Genomic DNA, 18,127 nt, shown 5'->3' on the forward strand with positions numbered 1-18,127 from the left:
ACCATTTGTGTAATCATAAATTTACATAGGGTAATGTTGTTTGATTCATTCTGTTATTTTTACCCTTCCCCCCACCCCTCCCACCCCTCTTTTCCCTCTAAATAGTCCTTCCTTCCTCCATTCTTGCCCCCCCTCCCTAACCCTAACACTAACCCCTCCCACCCCCCATTATGTGTCATCATCCACTTATTAGCGATACCATTCGTCCTTTAGTTTTTTGAGATTGGCTTATCTCACTTAGCATGATATTCTCCAATTTCATTCATTTGTCGGGTAAGACTTTTTGAGTGAGTATTTTACATACTTCAGTTTGTCCCTTCTCAAGGTCTTAGAATATAAGAATTACACCTTTAAAAATACATGCAGCTTGAAGGGTATTTATATCAAACCTAGTGTAGTCTAATCTGACCCTCTAAGGCTCTGGTCTCTTAGTCAACATTTAGCAGAAGGAAGATTGGTAGGTCTATTCCTCGATTTTTTATATTTGCTAATTCTTGACTGAGAGCATTTAGATTAGTAGTGGAATTAGAATTTGGTTCTCTTTGCTTTATAATTTCCCTACTCTTTCTGGGTGATCTTATCTATTTGATAACAACAGCAATAATAATTTTAACATCTAACATTTATCAAGTATTTTTAGTGTGTCAGGCATTACACAGCACTTTATATGACTATCTCATTAAATCCTTGAAACAACTCTTTAAAAATGTTATGACCCCATTTTACAGATGAGGCGAAGTCAAGGTCATATAAATTAATAATGGGCAGAGCAGACATTGAAACCCAGGCTCATAACTCCAGTGTCAGTGTTCTTAACTATACTTTATACTCAGTTTTACATTTCTCTCCTTTCTTTCCTAAAATCTGCACGGTCTCATATTGTCAGTCTTCTCCAGTTTCCCCAGCTGGAATTGTTAAAAATGGTTCTCTGTTCTTCCTTGCTGAACTCACCTTTGAAAAGGGTCTGGTGCGTGTGTTCCTCCCCAAGGCCCTTGACCCTCTTTAGTTTTCAGCCTCCTCAACTCTAGTGGGCTTGCAACAGTAGTCTCCTTGAAGTAGTCTCCCTTCCACTCGAATCCAACATGTCTTTCTTATCTTCTAATGCATCTTCTAGGAATATGAAGGTGCTCATGTCACTGTATTATTTTAGAACTCTTGGACTTCCTCTTTGTTGTGGTTGGGTTTAGGTTTTAACCAGATTCCATCTGAACTCCCTAGCTTCACATACACAGCCTGGCCCTCACCTGTCTTTCCAGCTCCATTCCTGTTGCTCTTCCCACTCCCCTCACCTTGGTCTGCAGCCATGCTGCGTGTTTCACATTTCCCCAGGTCTGTGCCATGACCTTCCTCATTCCACACATCTGCATTTGTCTCCTCTGCTCTAGGGCCTCTTCTGTCTTTGATCTTTCAGACAGACTCCTCTTTGGCTCTCAAGACGTCCATGTCAGGCACCTTTTAGTAACACCTTCTCAGTCTCCTTCAAGATGAAATAGTCATTACATTTCCCCTTTAGCACATGCTGCATCCTGGCCGGTACTGCACTGGGTTGTATTTGTTAATGTGCTTGTCTCCCCTATTAACCTAAATGGATTAGGACAAGAACCAAATTCATTCATCTTTCACTACCTAGCACGTAGTAGGCACTCAGCTAAAATGCTTAAAGGAATGTCAAAGAAGATGTTAAAAGCAAATAGGAAGTTAGCAATATGCCTACTCCTGGACTGGGGTTGTGGCTCAGTGGTAGGGTGCTTTCCTAGCACATGTGAGGCACTGGGTTCTATTCTCAGCACCACATATAAATAAATGAATAAAGGTCTGACTACAACTAAAAATATATATAAATATTTTTTAATATGCTTATTCCTAAACAAATGGAATGTTTTATGTATCTCAAAATAATCTCTTTAGGTAAATGAGCAGACCAAAGGGCCTAGTGTACTAAATAAAAGCAGTACATAGCAGATGGAGAAGTCCTTTTAATTATGTATGTCCCTAGAACAGGAAGCACTGTGTAAGGTTAGGATTCTATCTGAAGTCATCAGAGCCCCCTCCCACTCCTGAATGGGAGTTGCAGCACAGTGAAGAGAACACACCACCTAGGAGAGGAAGGTTGAATGCCACCTCTGCAGGTCACCAGCGTTGGGCTTTGAACTAGTCATTAACTTCTTCATTTTCATGAAGAGATATTTGATGTTTATTCTTTTCTTGTCAATTTTGATGAAGGGTGACTTCACATAGGAAGCACCTCATTTGTCATTTGTTAATAAGCAGTAATTCTTACCTCAGTGTAAATAGGTTTTTTTTAATTTTACCTGAAATCCACTTCTTTCCCTTTCAGCTTCAGGATGAGTTGGAAAAAGGTGAACGGGACAATGCAGAACTGCAGGAGTTTGCCAATGCCATTCTTCAGCAGATAGCAGACCACTGCCCTGACATCCTGGAGCAAGTGGTCAATGCACTGGAAGAGTCATCCTGACCCTGCTTCATCGGGAGTGACCAGCCCAGCAGCCCCAGAGAGGAGCCAAGAAAGGAAAACCATGAGGAACAGGCATCCAGAAACTTCTTAGCACCAAACACTACAAACCACATGATGTCTTGCTCACTTGAAGAAGTGCGATTCCAGCCTGTTCGTACGTCTGTCATCTTGCTCTGCCTTTCTGCTTTGAATGTTGTGTCTACACTAATGTCCTTGACGTCCAAGGTGGTAAATGACCACATCTCTATGAAGAACTACCTTCCAGTCATCAGCCCTGGGGAGCTAGGGAAGCTGGTGGCTCTGCTCTTAAAGGTCCATGAAGTAGAGTCCACTCACCTTCCTCTGATGTGAGAAACAAATCTGGAATCTTCTCAGAGTTCAACATGCTGAGAAAATACTCACAGTGGACCAGAGAGTTGAGTGTTCTAATATCACAATGGGTGCTTTCTTCTAAAAGGATAAAAAAAATAATCTCAAAAAGAGAAGGGGGAAGGAGGTCAGAGACAGTGAAAACCCAACTTTTCTCTTTTTCTTTACTGTCCTGTGTTTTCTCCTCCTGTGTAGTGTTTTACATGGAGGGTGCAGACAGGCCTCATGCAGGCTTAGGAGGCATTCAACCCCAAGTTTTAAATCTTCACCCCCCTGTTCTGTCTGTCTCACCCTTCTTTGCTGTTCCTCAGTTCACAGGAAGAGGATGTGAACAGTTCTTCCCTCCTCTCCCTTGCTTTAAGACCTTTCTTCTTATCTTACTTCATTGTTACGTCAAATACCTCTAATGGAAAGAGAAGAGGGGTGTGACACATGGGCCCTGTTGTCACCACCTGCAGCCTTGTTCCTCTAGAAAGTGATGCTCTTGGGTTAGTCAGGCTGGTTTCTCCCAAATATCTCCCAGGATGCTTAGGCTGGTTTCTCCCAAATATCTCCCAGGATGCTTTCTGCCTCCACACTCATGTCCCGAGCTCCTGCTCTGCTGAAGTGTATGATCCATGCCCTGCCCTTTTCACTTTTATTCTTGATCTGCCCGCTCAGATCCATAGCCCCAAGCAGTACATGGGACTTTCTTTTGACACAAGTGAGTTTGTCTTATCCCACACACACTCCCTCCTCAATTCTTCCAGAGAATATTTATGAAATGCCAACTGTGTGCATGTCAACATGTTAGACACTCATCCTTGAAAAAGTCTTTTCAGTGAGGGAGAGGTACGGTGGATTCTTTGAGACATCTGATTGAATCAGAGCAGTAAAAAGCATACCTTTCTCCTCCTCCATCTTTTTTTTTTTTTTTTTTTTTTCCTTGCTGTGCTGGGGATTGAACTCAGGGCCTCAAACATGCTAGGCAAGTACTTTACCACTGAGCTATATCCCCAACCCACTCCCCATCTTAGTAGAAGGTATCTTCTAGAAAAGTCTTTCACAAATCAGTATTTCTCACTATCATGGAATTGGTCATTTGGGGTGACTATCCCTTATTTGCCTGCAGGATCCCATTTGATGGTTCACAATTTTGGTGAAGAGTAGTCTGCTTAGAAGGCTGTGAATATCCACTTGTGAATAGTGATTTTCTTAACACACTGTATTCACCTCATACAACTCAACTCCACGATGAAATCAGAAAGTCAACTCCACAGTAACAAATCCAGTTGAAGAATTGGCATTTCAGAGGACCTTTTGCCCAAGCTTAGACAATGGCAGTTGTTAAAAAAAAAAAAAAAAAAATCAGGCCCTGAGAATTAGAGGATTTAACCCAAATCTGGCCCTTTGACCACCTCTACCACCAGGAACTCCCAGACAAATATGACCCTTTGGCCACCTCTACCACTAGGAACCCCCAGACACACAAATCTTCTTATAGAGCTGCTGGAGTAAACGTTTTTGTCTTGCATTTTCTCCTTTCACCTTCCCCAGTTACTCACTGAGAGTTTAATGCTGCCTGTGAAGTCCACACAACCATCAGTTCCAGGATCTTCCACAGCAGCCCTCAGCTGTTCCATTAACTTAAATAGTCACATCTCTAGGTCCTGTCCTTCCCTGCCATAACACAGTCCTTCACACTTGAAAAGCTGTGGAGTGTTCCTTATCAGAGGTTTAAATGGACTCTACCCATAAACCTCTTACTGAGATACTTCCTGCTGGGCTGGCCACAGGAGCTGCAGGGGTTAGATGGTAAGTAGTGGTCATTGGTGGTCATTTACCTCAATTCTCTTTACTTAACTGCACTGCCCATAAGTCATAGAGAAAGTCCCCAGTATTTCAGAACTGAAATATTAGAATCTCACTTTACCCACTGTAATGTAAAGAACTGAGATATAAAAACAACTTTACAGGGCTACAGCAGAACAGAGAAAACAGGAGAAGAGACCACGTCCATAGAAGCAGCCTGGCACTGGCACTGGCCAGCTTCTCTGACTAGCAAGGGACAGTATCAGGAGGCTTCCCTAAACCCACCTGATTGGCCCTTCTCATCAGAGGCCTCGCTTGGCACCTTGCCCACGTGGTGTGTTTCTTGCTGTACCTCCTTCCTCTTTCATTTCAGCCTTCCCCATCACTTCCCTCCAGAAAGATTTAGGAAGCCCTCTGTGACAGGTACTTCAGTGAAGAACAATTTCTGGGACAGACATCAGCTGTCTGGTGTCTATTCACCACAGCAGGAAATCTCCTTGATCCTTCTTGGGTGATGATCTGGCATCTCAAATGATTCTGAGGACAGTTCAGCTAAGTTTAACAGTAAACATGGCCTGACTTTATATTGTAGGGGCAAAGTTAATTCAGTTTCTAGCATTGAGAGCTTCTTACCGAGTTTAGATCATTCATAGAGCTAACACCTACTAAATGCAAAACTCCCATCACACTGGGACTTGTCATTCCATGACCTTCTGCCATTCACAAGGCCACTCCATGCTCCAGAAGGTGTGTTTCCTTGAAGACTCACTGTGGGTTGACTACAACCTTCCCCACTTTTATTCATCCCTTTGGCAAGTCTGTTGCTCTTTAGCACCTCACATGTGCACCCCAAATCAAGATCAGTCATAAAGATGACTAGAAGAAGAGGGTGTGGAGTCCAACCTGGGACTCATGACAGAAGAAATGCCATGTGAGTTTCTCATTTTTTCATATACCTCTAATCCCAGGTACTCATTGAGTCATTGGAAAAGTATCTGAATTAAGATTTGCCAAGACATGGATACAATTCGAAAGGGAAAAGACTTCAAGTGAGCTTTAACATACTAACAGATATGAAGGGAATACCCAGATCTATCTCAGCTCTAACTTTTGTTCTTGTTTGTACCTTACAGTCAAAGAATATCTAAGTGAGTCTCTCTTCCTTACATTTGGGCTTTAGAAATACGAGGAAAATAGACTGGACCCAAGACCGTCTTCAGTGTTGCTAGTGACAGTGTGACTTGCCACTTTTTGTTAATTGAAGTCTATTTGGTATTCCATGAGGAGCCCATTGGCTCACCCACTCCCCAAATGAGAAGAGGGAGGGGAAGTCACCACAGAGTTTTAGGCCATTGCTGTCCTGACACCCCATCCCTCATCAATGATCTGGATTGGCATTCGGACTTGCTAGTAGGGAAGCCTGCTGTTCCAGACCCACTGTGCCCACCTGTTTGACTGCATTACTTAAACATAGACCGTTGGTTACCGGCCCATTGGCTACCCATGGGGTCTTTGAGGAAAGAGCAAAGCAAGAAATACTTCACCAGAAGAATGTGATGCTCATGTGGCCTTTCCTAAGTCCCAGTGGACACTGTCAGCAATATCAGTGACTTTCACATCTGCCTCCCCAGCCTCATCTCCCCACTGCAGAGTTCAGACCTGTGGAGAAGAGACAAGAAAAGAATGAACTGCATTGCAGTGAGCTGCCCTCTGCAGAGTCCACAGCCCAACCCTCCATCACTGCCAATCCCTGGGCTTCTCAGGAAGTGACTGGAAGCATTCAAAGAAATGTTTTTAAAAGAATCTGCAATTTCCCCCATGTGAACTAAGACAATATTTTGGCAAGAAGAAAACATGCATCATAGGGGAATCCTTCTGAACAAAATGGCTGTTCTTCATCTACTCTTTTTAAGCAAAAACTGTTTCAAACTTTTTAGTGTCAAAACTGTAACCAAGTGTCTCCTGATTTTTTCCAATGTGTTTAGCGCGTGCTGTGACCCTGTTGTAGGTATTTCTTCTCCTGCCCGTTTTGGAAGAGAAGTGGTCTTAAGGATTGATTTGAGGGAGTGGACTTCTGTCCCATCCCACCTCCTCTTTCATTTCTCTGCTTGTTGATATTGTCTGTGTGATTCAGAGAATCGGGGCAATTACATTGTGTCCATTGTTGAGAATATTAAAATATTAAAAAGTAGTTGTAGAACTGAAAAATTAAAGAGCTGTGTTTTTAAAATGCAAACCAATATGTTAATAAAGGAATTCAAGCTATGGGGCAGCCAAACTCCTCCCTGTCCTCCCATGTTGGCCAAGGTGGCAGCCTGGCCAGCCCCTTGGGAAACACAGTGACCATACTCCAGGTGGGTGACTGCCTGGGTGCAGCTGACAACTGCTAAATCACAGGAATGAGAATCTGGGGGCTCAGAGACTCAATTGTGCCAGGATTTTTCTATACATCCTCAGGACCTCTGAGTAGAGGTTTCAAAGTTGATGACCCAGAAGCACCCTTACCCCCATGTTGGTCCCAGCTCAGTGTGCCTATACTGTGTGGTAACCCGGGCTTGACTCTGAAGCCCCCGCCTGGCAGGCCACAGGACCTCTTTCCTGCCCACTTGGTGCTATATCATCCAGTGACCATCCAACAGGGCCAACACTGGCCAGCCTGGAGCCTGTGATCCAGGTGCAATGGATTGTACTAGAACTCAGTTCCTTCCGACTTCAGACCCTAGATTCTTCCCCTGAAGCTTTTTGGACCCCAAGTCTCTGGGTCTAGGCACTCTCTTGGCCCCAGAGATGCCATATTCAGGAAAGGAAGCAAATCATGCTAAAATAAGAAAATCCACTCCTGGACCTGAGCACTCTGGTCCAGCCCTTCTTTCCATGCCACAACAGTATTGCATTCATCCTCTAAAGCAGCTAGACCTACCTGGGGGCACATGCCAACCTTTTGGGCCAGTCTGCCTCACTGCAGGACTAGGAATCTGCCATGCACATCAGGATGTCCAGGATGGGGACTTGGGATTCACTCCCCTGCTTCAGAAGAGACGTGTTGCACTTTAGTAGGGAGCTGTGGAGCACTGGGTACTGGCTCCTTGTAGCTTGAGTCCCTTTCAGTAACAGCAGCAGCAGCCTTTATGGTGGTATCTGTGATGCAAACACACCTGCTGCCTTCAACTGTACATGTGTGTGAATGCTGGAGTCGTGTTGCCTACCAGATAAACAACATTACAAAGAAATTGTGTTCTGTTCAACTTTGCCTTGATAATTATTGTAAACACTTTGTTCGTTTTTTTCTTTTTTATTCACAAACTAAATCCATCGGGAAATTATAAAGTTATTTAAAAACAAGTGTGCTGCATCCTTCTTTGAGTCTCACCTAGTCTGATCATCCAGGCAAGATGTGTCCTCCAATGTTGGAAAAGCAGGAAGAGGCCAATAGTCCCCAAGAGGTCAGCTCCAGTGGTAGGTAACCCAAGAATCAGTACATCCAAGGTTGGGGGGACTCACCGTACACTCTGATGATAATCCCCAGGCCTGCTGGGGTATTCTCAGCAGAGAAAGCCACATTTAGGTTTCCACCTGAATTCCAATTGTCTTTCAACATCTTTTCCAACTCCCTTTTTCCTTCTTTACACCTCAGTCCCCATGCCAAATAGAGATCATACTCCAGAGCTTAGAGGAATCATCTGCCATCCAGGGGTAGTGGAGCTATTCATGCTGAGGTGGCAGAGCAGGCAGGCATGGTCATGTCTCAAAGAGAATTTTATTCAGAACTAACATTCACACTTCACTGGGGAGTGCCCTGATGTGTTAACTTGGATATATGGGCTGGGTCAGTCAGCAAAGTGTGAACACCAAGAGTAAAAAGGAGTTGGGAGCCACCATGTGTGAAAATGGCTGTCATTGTCAACTCTAATACTGGTCTGAGGCCTTATGAGCAGTAAGAAATGATTCTGGAGGATTTCTTTCATGGGAATGAGTTTTCTTCTTAGCTTGATGTCTATGTGTGCTCCAGAAAGGAATTGGCAGGTCTGCTTTGTGCATTCCCTCCCTCCTATGTATGCTAGGATGCCCACTGTGTGAGTACAGAGGACTTGTGGACTGAGAGTCAAGCATCATTCTGGCAGGCTTCCTGATGGCCACTGTCCCCTCCTCCATCTCTAGCCAGGTGGAGAAGCGCCTGAGAGGCAGGGCACTATGTATAGGCCTGAGAAAATAATGTTGCTCATAATTTCATCATATGAAGCAGAAACAGTTTAACAATTTACTAGCAGAATGTGTATCATCCCCCACAACATAAAATCACAACCACAAGCAGATGTGTCCACAGAAAGCTGTCAAACTATACCATTTCCAGGGTTTTCCATTCATCTTATTTTTACTATTTATTTGTTCACTCTGTGGTCTACCAGCACTGAATTACAGACAAGTGGATGCAAGGATCACGGGTTTGAGGAAAACGTATGAGCAGAACTTTCCATTGAAAATTCCATCCATTAACTTGGGGTTTTCTCTAAATTGGGGAAATACCACTATTACTTGATTTTTGAGGTGGAATATCTCAGGCTGGCTCAAAAATGACTATGAGCTTAGGCCCTAAAGAGGAAAGACTGAGAAAGTTGGTCTGAGGTCCACAGGCTCTCCTGGGTCCTGGAGAAAGTCCTGGACTTTTGACCTCTCAGCCTCCCCTCTGTAAAGTAAGGCCACAAGTCATAATGAAGACAATATACAGTTATGTTTTTCCTTTTTGAAAACTCCTTTAAGATTATAAATTATAAAATTGCACTTTCACATCTGCAGATTGTTTTAAAATAATCTAGTGTATCTTGGGGAGGGGACAAGGGTACAGCTACACGGAGTGCCAGTGAGTCAATAGTTGGGGCTGGGTCTTGGGTGTATGAAGTTCATTATACCTTCTCCCTACTCACGGATGTTGGTAATTTTCCTGAATACACTGAATTATCTGCTCTCTGCTATATCTGTCCCATCACCATTTGAGGACTTCTTCCCACAGGACTCAAGCAATTGCAATTCACAAATTGCCGCCATAGCACTTGGTTCACTATTGGAACTCCCCCGTTTGTAGGTCCCAGAGACAAAAGACCAGTAGCTATGGCCTGTTTGCCAACTGCCAGGTTTTGTTTTGAGAACTGAGCATGGTTTATCCCTTCTCATCCTCACAGCAATCCTACCAGGGAGGTCCTGTAACCCCATTTTGCAGATGAGACACTGGTTGTGCAGCTGTCCCAAGGTCAGACAACTGGGATGTGGTAAGGCTGAAGCTCAGACCCAGCTCTATTGCAGTCTGTTCTTCACCTCAACTGTGACCACTTACCATCTAGGGGAGAAAACGAGTCCCTGGAACACTTGGTGTGGGAGCCCAGGAGCAGCAGTGCTCCTTGGATCCTCAGCTCGTACTGGCAAGATGAGTTTTGCCAGCAAAGACATTCAAGGGTGAGGGGAGGCAGGAAGGTGTGTGCGGAGTCTGGGACAGTGAGTGCCCAGCATGGATGGATCAAGCTGAAGAGTAAGGAGGGTGGCCACATTCATGGTGTGGAAGGAGGTAGGATAGGCCCTTATGGTGAAAGGCTCTGTGGCCTAAACAAAAGACCAGCTTGGGAGAGCATCACCTCACATCTGCTGCTGTCCACCCCTCACTGGCTCCTCATTAAAGAGGAGCCTCCCAGGGGCTGATTTTTTAAAAAGAAAGAAAAGGTGCTTCCTTCTATCCTGTCAACACTGGAAAGTTAGCAGCCTTGCTGATCTGAGGGTGGTGGAAGGCCTCCCCCAAGCCATGAAGAGAGAAGCCAGCTGGGAGGGCAGTGTGGAGGGTCCTCTAAGGAGTACACAGCACAGTGACCACTGCATGCCAGAAAGGTGGACTCCTACCAAAGTTTATCTCATTTAATCTTCAATTACTCCATGAGGGGTTACCACTGCTTTTCTGATAAGGAATCTAAAAATCAAAGATTTTTGGCTGGATGCAGTGTTGCATGCCTGTAATCCCAGTGGTTCAGGAGACTAAGGCAGGAGAATCATGAGTTCAAAGCCAGCCTCAGCAACTTATCAAGGCGCTAAGCAACTCAGTGAGACCCTGTCTCTAAATTAAATACAAAAAAGGGCTGGGGATGTGGCTCAGTGATTAAGTGCCCCTGAGTTCAATCCTTGATACAAAAAAAGAAAAGAAAAAAAAAAGTTATTTTGGCCTCCTCAGCCTTACTTGTGAGGCCAAAGAGCTTGAAAAGGGAGAGTTGTGACAGACATGGTAGGGCATGCCTATTAATTCCAGGGGCTTAGGAGGCTGAGGCAGGAGGATCACAAGTTCAAAGCCAGCCTCAACAACTTGGTGAGACCCTGTCTCAAAATAAAAAATTAAAAGATCTGGGGATATAGTTCAGTGGTGAGGCACCCCTGGGTTCAATTCCCAGTACCAAAAAGAAAAACAGAGTTGAATGTGTGCAAAAATGTATCCATCAGATGTCTGAAATTTCCTTGCCAAAAAGCCATGTCTGGTGGAATTCACTCTCAGGAGATAGTTCCTATTTGGTTTATCTTGGGCTTGAGTTTTTTGTTTTGTTTTATGATTTTATTCTTAAGTGTTGTCAGAAATGAGGCTTTGGTCAGGATCTGTTTGTGATCTAAACTTGGACTTGGAATTGTGCACGATTTACTGGGTTGGGATCCCTAGGCTCCTTACCGTGCATTTTGTGCAGCATACATGTGCTGAGTACACAACCCAGAAGCAAGAACTTCTGAGTGTCAGTTTTGCAACTACTACTGCCCCCACAGTGGCCAGGGCCAGGCTTTAAGATAAACAGTATCCCTGAGTGGGCGCCCAGAGGTACTCCACATTTTTCCATCCCAAAGTTTTTCTCTGGTTTTTATCCTAAGTACTTATGTCAGATGATCCTGCAGTGTTTAGGAGCTATCTGGCCCTTTAAGGAAAAAGAAAAGAAGCCAAATAGGCCTACTGTCAGATTGTCATCCTGGACATTCCTATGGGGCGGGCTGCCTAGACGCCTGGTCCAGGAGGAGCTGCGCCTCTCAGACAAGGCTGTCTCCAGGCTTTGTGAGGCCTGTGGGGGACAGAAAGAACAGGATGCTCATCCTGCCAAATAGCAAAGAATCAGCTGCTTGACTTCAGGGCAGAGTAGGACCTAGACTAGGGGAACCTGGGCCTTGAATTTGAAGGCAGGTGGGCAAGGAATGGAGAAGACCTGGTTCCCACCCTGACTTTGATGCTGACTAGGTGGATGGCCTTGGAGAAGTCACCAGACTTCTTGGAACTTCAACTTTCTTATTTTAAAATGGGGGTAGTGATGCTCTCTTCACAGTTACATAATACCTAAATAAGAGAGGAAGTACAGGAAAGCATCAAGTCCCATGACAGCATATGGGGTGCCCAGTGGCCCATTAAATTTGCTTGAGCCAACACTTGTTTTGGAAACTCTCCTGGCAGTATCTGCCACATGTAGGGAAGGTCATCCCCATGGCTGGGAGGAAATCCACATACTGTTTTGCCTAAAGCCTAGATGGTTGGGAATGGAATCATCATCTTTGTAAAAAGTTATCCCAAGCTGACCAGACCCTACTTTAAGGGCCATTTCCTGCTCTTTGAAATCCTCTGTAGATAATAGAAATCATCTACAGATGGGAACACCAAGGCCTGGAATGGAAAGTCTCTTGGAGAGGTAAGGAAATGGTGAACTTCTTTACCCTAGCACTGTTCCCAACTCCCGCCCTGTCCCCATGGAACTCAGGAAAGCTAATTGGTCATGATGATGTACACCTATAATCCTTCCCAGTCATTCCCAAGACTGAGGCAAGACAATCACAAATTCAAGGCCAGCCTAGGCAACTTAGCAAGACTGTGTCTTGAAATAAAATTAAAATGAACTGGGATGTAGTTCAGTGGTAGAGCACCCCTGGGTTCAGTTCCCAATACCCTCCCCCAAGAAAAGGAACTCAGGAAGGCTTCTGGGCCTGTCTTCCTGGGAGGCTGCTCCCTGGGTGTGGGCCACAGTTCCCACCCCCAGGGGAGTCATATGCCAACTGATTTAGGAGGGAAAAAAAGCCCAGATGCCAATCGACCTGCCTCATCATCTGGGCCTGTGTTGTCCTCCTGCAGGGATGGCTCCTGAATAGGATCTTTGTCTGCCCTGGCTGTTAGTCACCATGACAAAAGAGACCCAGGGAGACTAGAGCCCAGCATGGGATTCTTTGGCCAGGACATCACTTCATGGAGTTCAAGCCACAGCATACAAATAATCCCTAGTTCCAATATGTCTAAACTCTCCTACAGGGAATAAAATTTGCAAAAGGCACTCAAAGTGTCCCATTCAGCCTCCAAAATGAGAGAGGACTTTGACCTCCACTTTCCTCCACCCAAATCACCTGGCCTGCTTTTCTTCTCCTGTGTCCCCATTGACCACAAGCCCCCTGAGGGCCAGGGCTATGCCTGTTCTTTCTCTTGGATCCCCTGCAGGTCCAAGCATGGACCTGAACTTACCAAGTGCTTAGGACCAATTTGCTTACCGCAGGCTTCCTACCAGTTTCTCACTTCAAACCACTCTTTCCCATGACTAGCCCAGTTTTAGCCTGTGTCATTGGAAATGTTTCAGTCTGAAATATTAACTAGGATGTCTGTTATGAACCACACTTCCCCTGAGGGCAGGACAGGTCAGAACAACACTGACCTGCACTACCTGATGTCATGAGGAGTCCCATCTGCTGCCTTGGCTATTGGATTCCTTGTTTCCAGGCCAGGGTGTGGAGCCCATGGCCCTGGAGCCTTAGCTCTGTCCCCTCTGTGGGCCTGATTGCATCCTCCTGTGGTAACAGCTGAGAGGGAAGCAGCTGGGCTTTGACCTTGGAGCCTCAGGATCGTGTTTGAGGATCCGACTGTAGCCTTCCCTCCTCCCCTACTCTGAAAGCCCTACTCCCATGCCCCAGATCTCTGTGAATTTTTATTTCTTCTCAGTGGCCCTTGAGCCCTCTCATAATGTGCCTTCCTTACTTCTAGGGAAGCTGAACATTGCCTTGGTCGGAGAACTCCAATTGCAGTGCAGGTATCAGTTGTTCTTCAGAGGAAAATCTTTATGCTAAAGGGCTCATTTAATGTTCTGGAAACTTGCCAAGGGCTGAAATGCAGCCAATCTTTCTATAGAAAGACAGAGAGAGAGAGAGAGAGAGAGAGAGAGAGGAACAATCATCCAACCTAATTCTGTTCCTGCCCCGCTCCCCCACCTCCCCACACACTCACATACAAAAACTCTGGCCAAGTATGAGGGTCTCCATGTTATAAAGGAAATGAGTAAACAACTTCAACATTTTTGTTTCCCTCTGAGGCTTGCAAAGAAGGTGTTAAGAGCAAAAGATTTAAATCATAAACTTTATTAAAGGCCAAACAGCCCAACGTGTGACTCTTGCCAACTTGGATGGAGTCTTTGGGATAATGCTACCCTGAGCTAATCCAGAAGGAATCAAGTAGAGGAAGACAGCAGGGTGGGAGTGAGCCAAAGCGTCCAAACGGGAAAGACCAAGTTGGGGCTGCTGAGCCTGAGAGCCACCCACCCGACCACCAGGGAAGGCTGGTGTGGTAGCCCAGGTGGGGCCTTGAAACTATTCTTTTTTCTACCTTCCCTCACACAATTTCCTCAGGAAGAGGAGTCTCATTCATGCCTAAGGGCTCATAGCAAGGTAGTGGAGAATACCCCAAAGAGACCCAGAATTGACCAAAATTGCCCATGGAGACACATTTGCTAAACAAGCAGAGAGGGCAGTCCAGGTAGTTCACCCACCAACCAGGCTCCTCACCGCAGAGGATACCCCATTCTTATCTACCCAACCTGAGGATCCCTCTCTCCTCCAAAGACTGGTTGCCTCTTCCATGGCGCACGGACCATGCCCAGCATCTCACAAGACACACAAATAGGAATAAGGTCCTTGCTTGGGAGTTCTAAACTCAGTAGAAGAATCAAAAATGCAAGCAGGAATCTACTGTGAACAATATAATTTGGGACAGAGTAGGGGGAAGGGACCAACCAGAATAGATTTTATGGTGAAAAGAAAACCACTCTGTCCTCCAACCCAAATTCTTCTCCATCATGTCTTCTCATGATGGGCCACCAAGTTCAGGAACCTCAGACCAGCCCAGCTCCTGGCCCTGATGTTTCAACTCCTGAGTACTCAGAATGTATGAGGGTATTTTGGCCCCCTAGGATCTCTGGTGATTTTATGTCATTGAACTTGGAAGTGTCTCATGACCCCACACTGGTCTGAGCTTGCTGAGGACAGGAGCCTTCCTCATCTCTGGCCCTGTGGACTTGGGAGAGGAACCATCCTAGTCTACACATCAGCATTCAATCTGCTAAGCCTCTGAATTCCTTGACCTTAGGGAAACATAAAGACCTCAAGACAGCATGATGGTAAGGAACAGAGACAGGTTTAGTTACCATGGACACACCCTAGTGTTTCTTTCTGGCCAGTTAGCCCTCAGAGACTACAGGATTTAGGGACACCCACTGATCTTTCTGCCTTTATAAAAAAAATACTGCTTTTATTATAAGGTGTTAAAAATCTTCCACACAGCTTGGGACTGTCCACCAAATTCCTAATCAAGTCAGCATAACCTCTTGGGAGCACAGACACCTTCCCCTGGAGTCCCTACCACCTGGAAGATCAGAGGCTGGGGCCCTGGGGACTCCATCTAACACCTTTGGAATCGCCTCCCCAACTACGTGTGTTTGCAAGTGTCTCTGTAAATAGCCACTAAATACTCTTGGCTGGGAATCCGTGTCTCAAGCCAGGGCTTCTATTAAATGTAATTACTTCCTCCTGGTGTTTCTTTGAATTCCTCCTCCTGAGAGGGAGGAGGGGAGGAGAGGCTGCTCACACTGGCGTTTGACGGCCAGGGGAAGAAATGCCCCAGGAGCCGCCTGCCCTCCTTGCACCTCTGCCCACCTTGGCCGCACCCGCCCACTAAGAGGGCTCCTCAGGGACAGTGTCTGCAACCCCCAGCCGGGCAGCCCTTGCCTTATTTTCTTTATCCTTTACTTAAAAAGATTCCACCACAAAAATGTTCTTCCTTCATAAGGAGAGTGACCAGGATCAGGAAACCACAGGGGTGGGCATGGCGCAGGCCTGTGGGTCTGAGTTCTCCCTGTTGGGGTGTGGATGAGGGGGCGGGGGGCAGTTTCAAGGTCGGATCTGTTCCCAGAAGGGCCAGGAAAGAATTTTTCCTGGGTCTCCAGGACACAAAACCCAGCTGTTTGCAGCTGGGCCAGGTAGGCGGAGGAGTTTCCTGCCCCAAACCCCAGTATTTATGTTCTGCATCTTTCACCAGCTCTCTTGGAGACGCCTTTTAAGGTTTGCTGAGATGTGTTTGTCTCCAGATTTGCCACAATCACTGTTAACTGTCAGTTACTTTAGTTACCAAAGCAAACGGTGGCCCACACAGGTCCCTACTTTGCCATCCCCAACCCCTGCCCCTTATGGTCAACTCAAGTATCAGAGCCCTCCCACCCTGCATGGGGTCTCATTGCTCCCCTACTTTCATACCAAGCACCCCTGGTATTTGCTTGAATTTTTTTTTTTTTTTTTTGCAGTGACCCTCTTTGGATTTTAAAAATGAGAATTAGAAGGCAGTTATGTATATGACCACCTCAGGAGGAGGTTATTTTTAAAAGAACATTGCATGTTCTTGCTCAATCATCATGCCCCCCAGCTGCCATGTTAAAGAGAAAGAAAAGAACTATACATTAAGTGCATATGATGAGTTAGGTACTGAGCTAGTCCTTCATCTCTGTTACTGGAGATCAGTGTCCACATTGCACACCAGTGCTGAATGAAACCGTGCCTCACATCTGTTTTGTCCATCAGTATATCCCTGGGCATAGGAGATGTCTGGGGAATCCTAGATGTTCAATAAAAATGTGTTCCATGAATGTGGAGGAAACTGAGGTCCACTTATGTGGAGTCACACTGACTGGCAGTGATGAGGCAGATTGAAGCCCAGTTCTCCTGACCCTGAGCCCAGGTTCTTCCTCCCCTGCTTTCCACAGTCTCCACATCTTCTCTGGATGTAGTATGGTATGGTAGTGCCTGGAAAAAAAAAAAATCAAATACAGAAATTCCACTTCTGGGTATGCATCCAGAAGAATTGAAAGCAGATTCTCAAAGGTATTTATACACCCACGTTCACAGCAGCAGTATCCACCATAGCCAAAAGGTGTCTGTGGACAGATGAAGAACCAAACTGTGGTATATACATACATGCAATGGAGATTTATTCAGTATTAAAAGGACTGAAACTTTGACATGTGTTACAACAGGAGAAACACTGGAGACACTGCCTGAGTGAAACGGGCCAGACACAAAAGGACAAATACTGTGTGACTCCACTCACCTGAGGTACCCAGGAGAGGCAGATTCACAGAGATAGCAGTTTTTCTGCCTATACATGGCACCTCACGTAAGTCCTGGGCGCCTGGGGCTAGAGGAGGAGAGAATGGGGAGTGAAGTATTTAATGGGTACAGAGTTTAAATTTGGAAGATGAAAAAGTTCTGGAGAGGGATGGTGGTGATTGTCGCACAACTTTGTGAATGTACTTAATGCCCCCGAAGTGTATTCTTAAAAATGGTTGTGATGGTATGGTAACTTTCATGTTATATAATTTTTTTTTAAACAGGGAAACAGATATTTATTAGCTGTGAGACAATACTTAATAGATATTTACTTAGTAACTATTATTTTTGGTCATGGCCTGAATACCGATGATACTGTTCTGAATAAGGTAGACAGTACCTGCCTTTACAGAGCAAGAAGCAGATAATAAAAAAGTAAGAAGAGCATTCCAATATATCCTACATCAGAATATGTTGGGTTCTAAACAGGGATTAGAGGGTTTGACATCACACCAAGCACAAGGTAGTAAATTCAGAACATTTTGTTTTCAATAGCATCCGTTTCATAAATGAATAGGAAGAACTGCAGTTGAAAATTCTAAATTTATTTTTAAAGGAATTCCATAAGTGGTTGGGGCTAAGTACATTAATCCTCTTCTCAAAATGGAAACTAGAATTTCCCTCACTGCTCTTCTGCTCTAATCCTTTAAGCTCTCATATACATTATTGCTGAAAAAGAAAACAAAGAAGAAGACAGTGAAAGGACGAAGAGAAGGAGGGATTGTTAGCTGCTGGAATTGGTTTGTTGATTGATTTTTTTTTTTTTTTTTTTTTTGGTACCAGGGATTGAATCCAGAGGTACTTAACCACAGAGCCACATCCATCCCCCAGCCCATTTTGAGATGGGGTCTTGCTAAGTTGCTTAGGGCCTTGCTAAGTTGCTGAGACTGGCTTTGAACGTGTAATCCTCCTACCTCAACCTCCAGAGCTGCTGGGGTTACAGCACAGGTGGTTGATTGATCTTGTCAAGGTAAAGTGAACTATACTAAACTGGTGGTGTGAAAAACATTTTGAATTTCTAAGTGTCCATTA

The 18,127-nt window shown here is 45.1% G+C and overlaps 1 protein-coding gene across 7 annotated transcripts in view; it reads left to right on the forward strand.

Annotated features, from left to right (window-relative positions):
- Erc1 (ELKS/RAB6-interacting/CAST family member 1) overlaps positions 1 to 4,261 on the forward strand; it is a 550,337-nt gene extending 546,076 nt beyond the window's left edge. For all 7 annotated transcript variants that reach the window (XM_047548604.1, XM_047548601.1, XM_047548603.1 and 4 more), the window contains one exon: positions 2,339 to 4,261. In XM_047548604.1, the coding sequence (XP_047404560.1) occupies positions 2,339 to 2,476 (138 nt within the window). In that variant the 3' untranslated portion in view covers positions 2,477 to 4,261. The remainder of the gene's footprint in view (positions 1 to 2,338) is intronic.
- The last annotated feature ends 13,866 nt before the right edge of the window (positions 4,262 to 18,127 follow it).

The sequence above is a fragment of the Sciurus carolinensis genome, chromosome 4, assembly GCF_902686445.1.
Source record: "Sciurus carolinensis chromosome 4, mSciCar1.2, whole genome shotgun sequence".
NCBI lineage: Eukaryota > Metazoa > Chordata > Mammalia > Rodentia > Sciuridae > Sciurus > Sciurus carolinensis.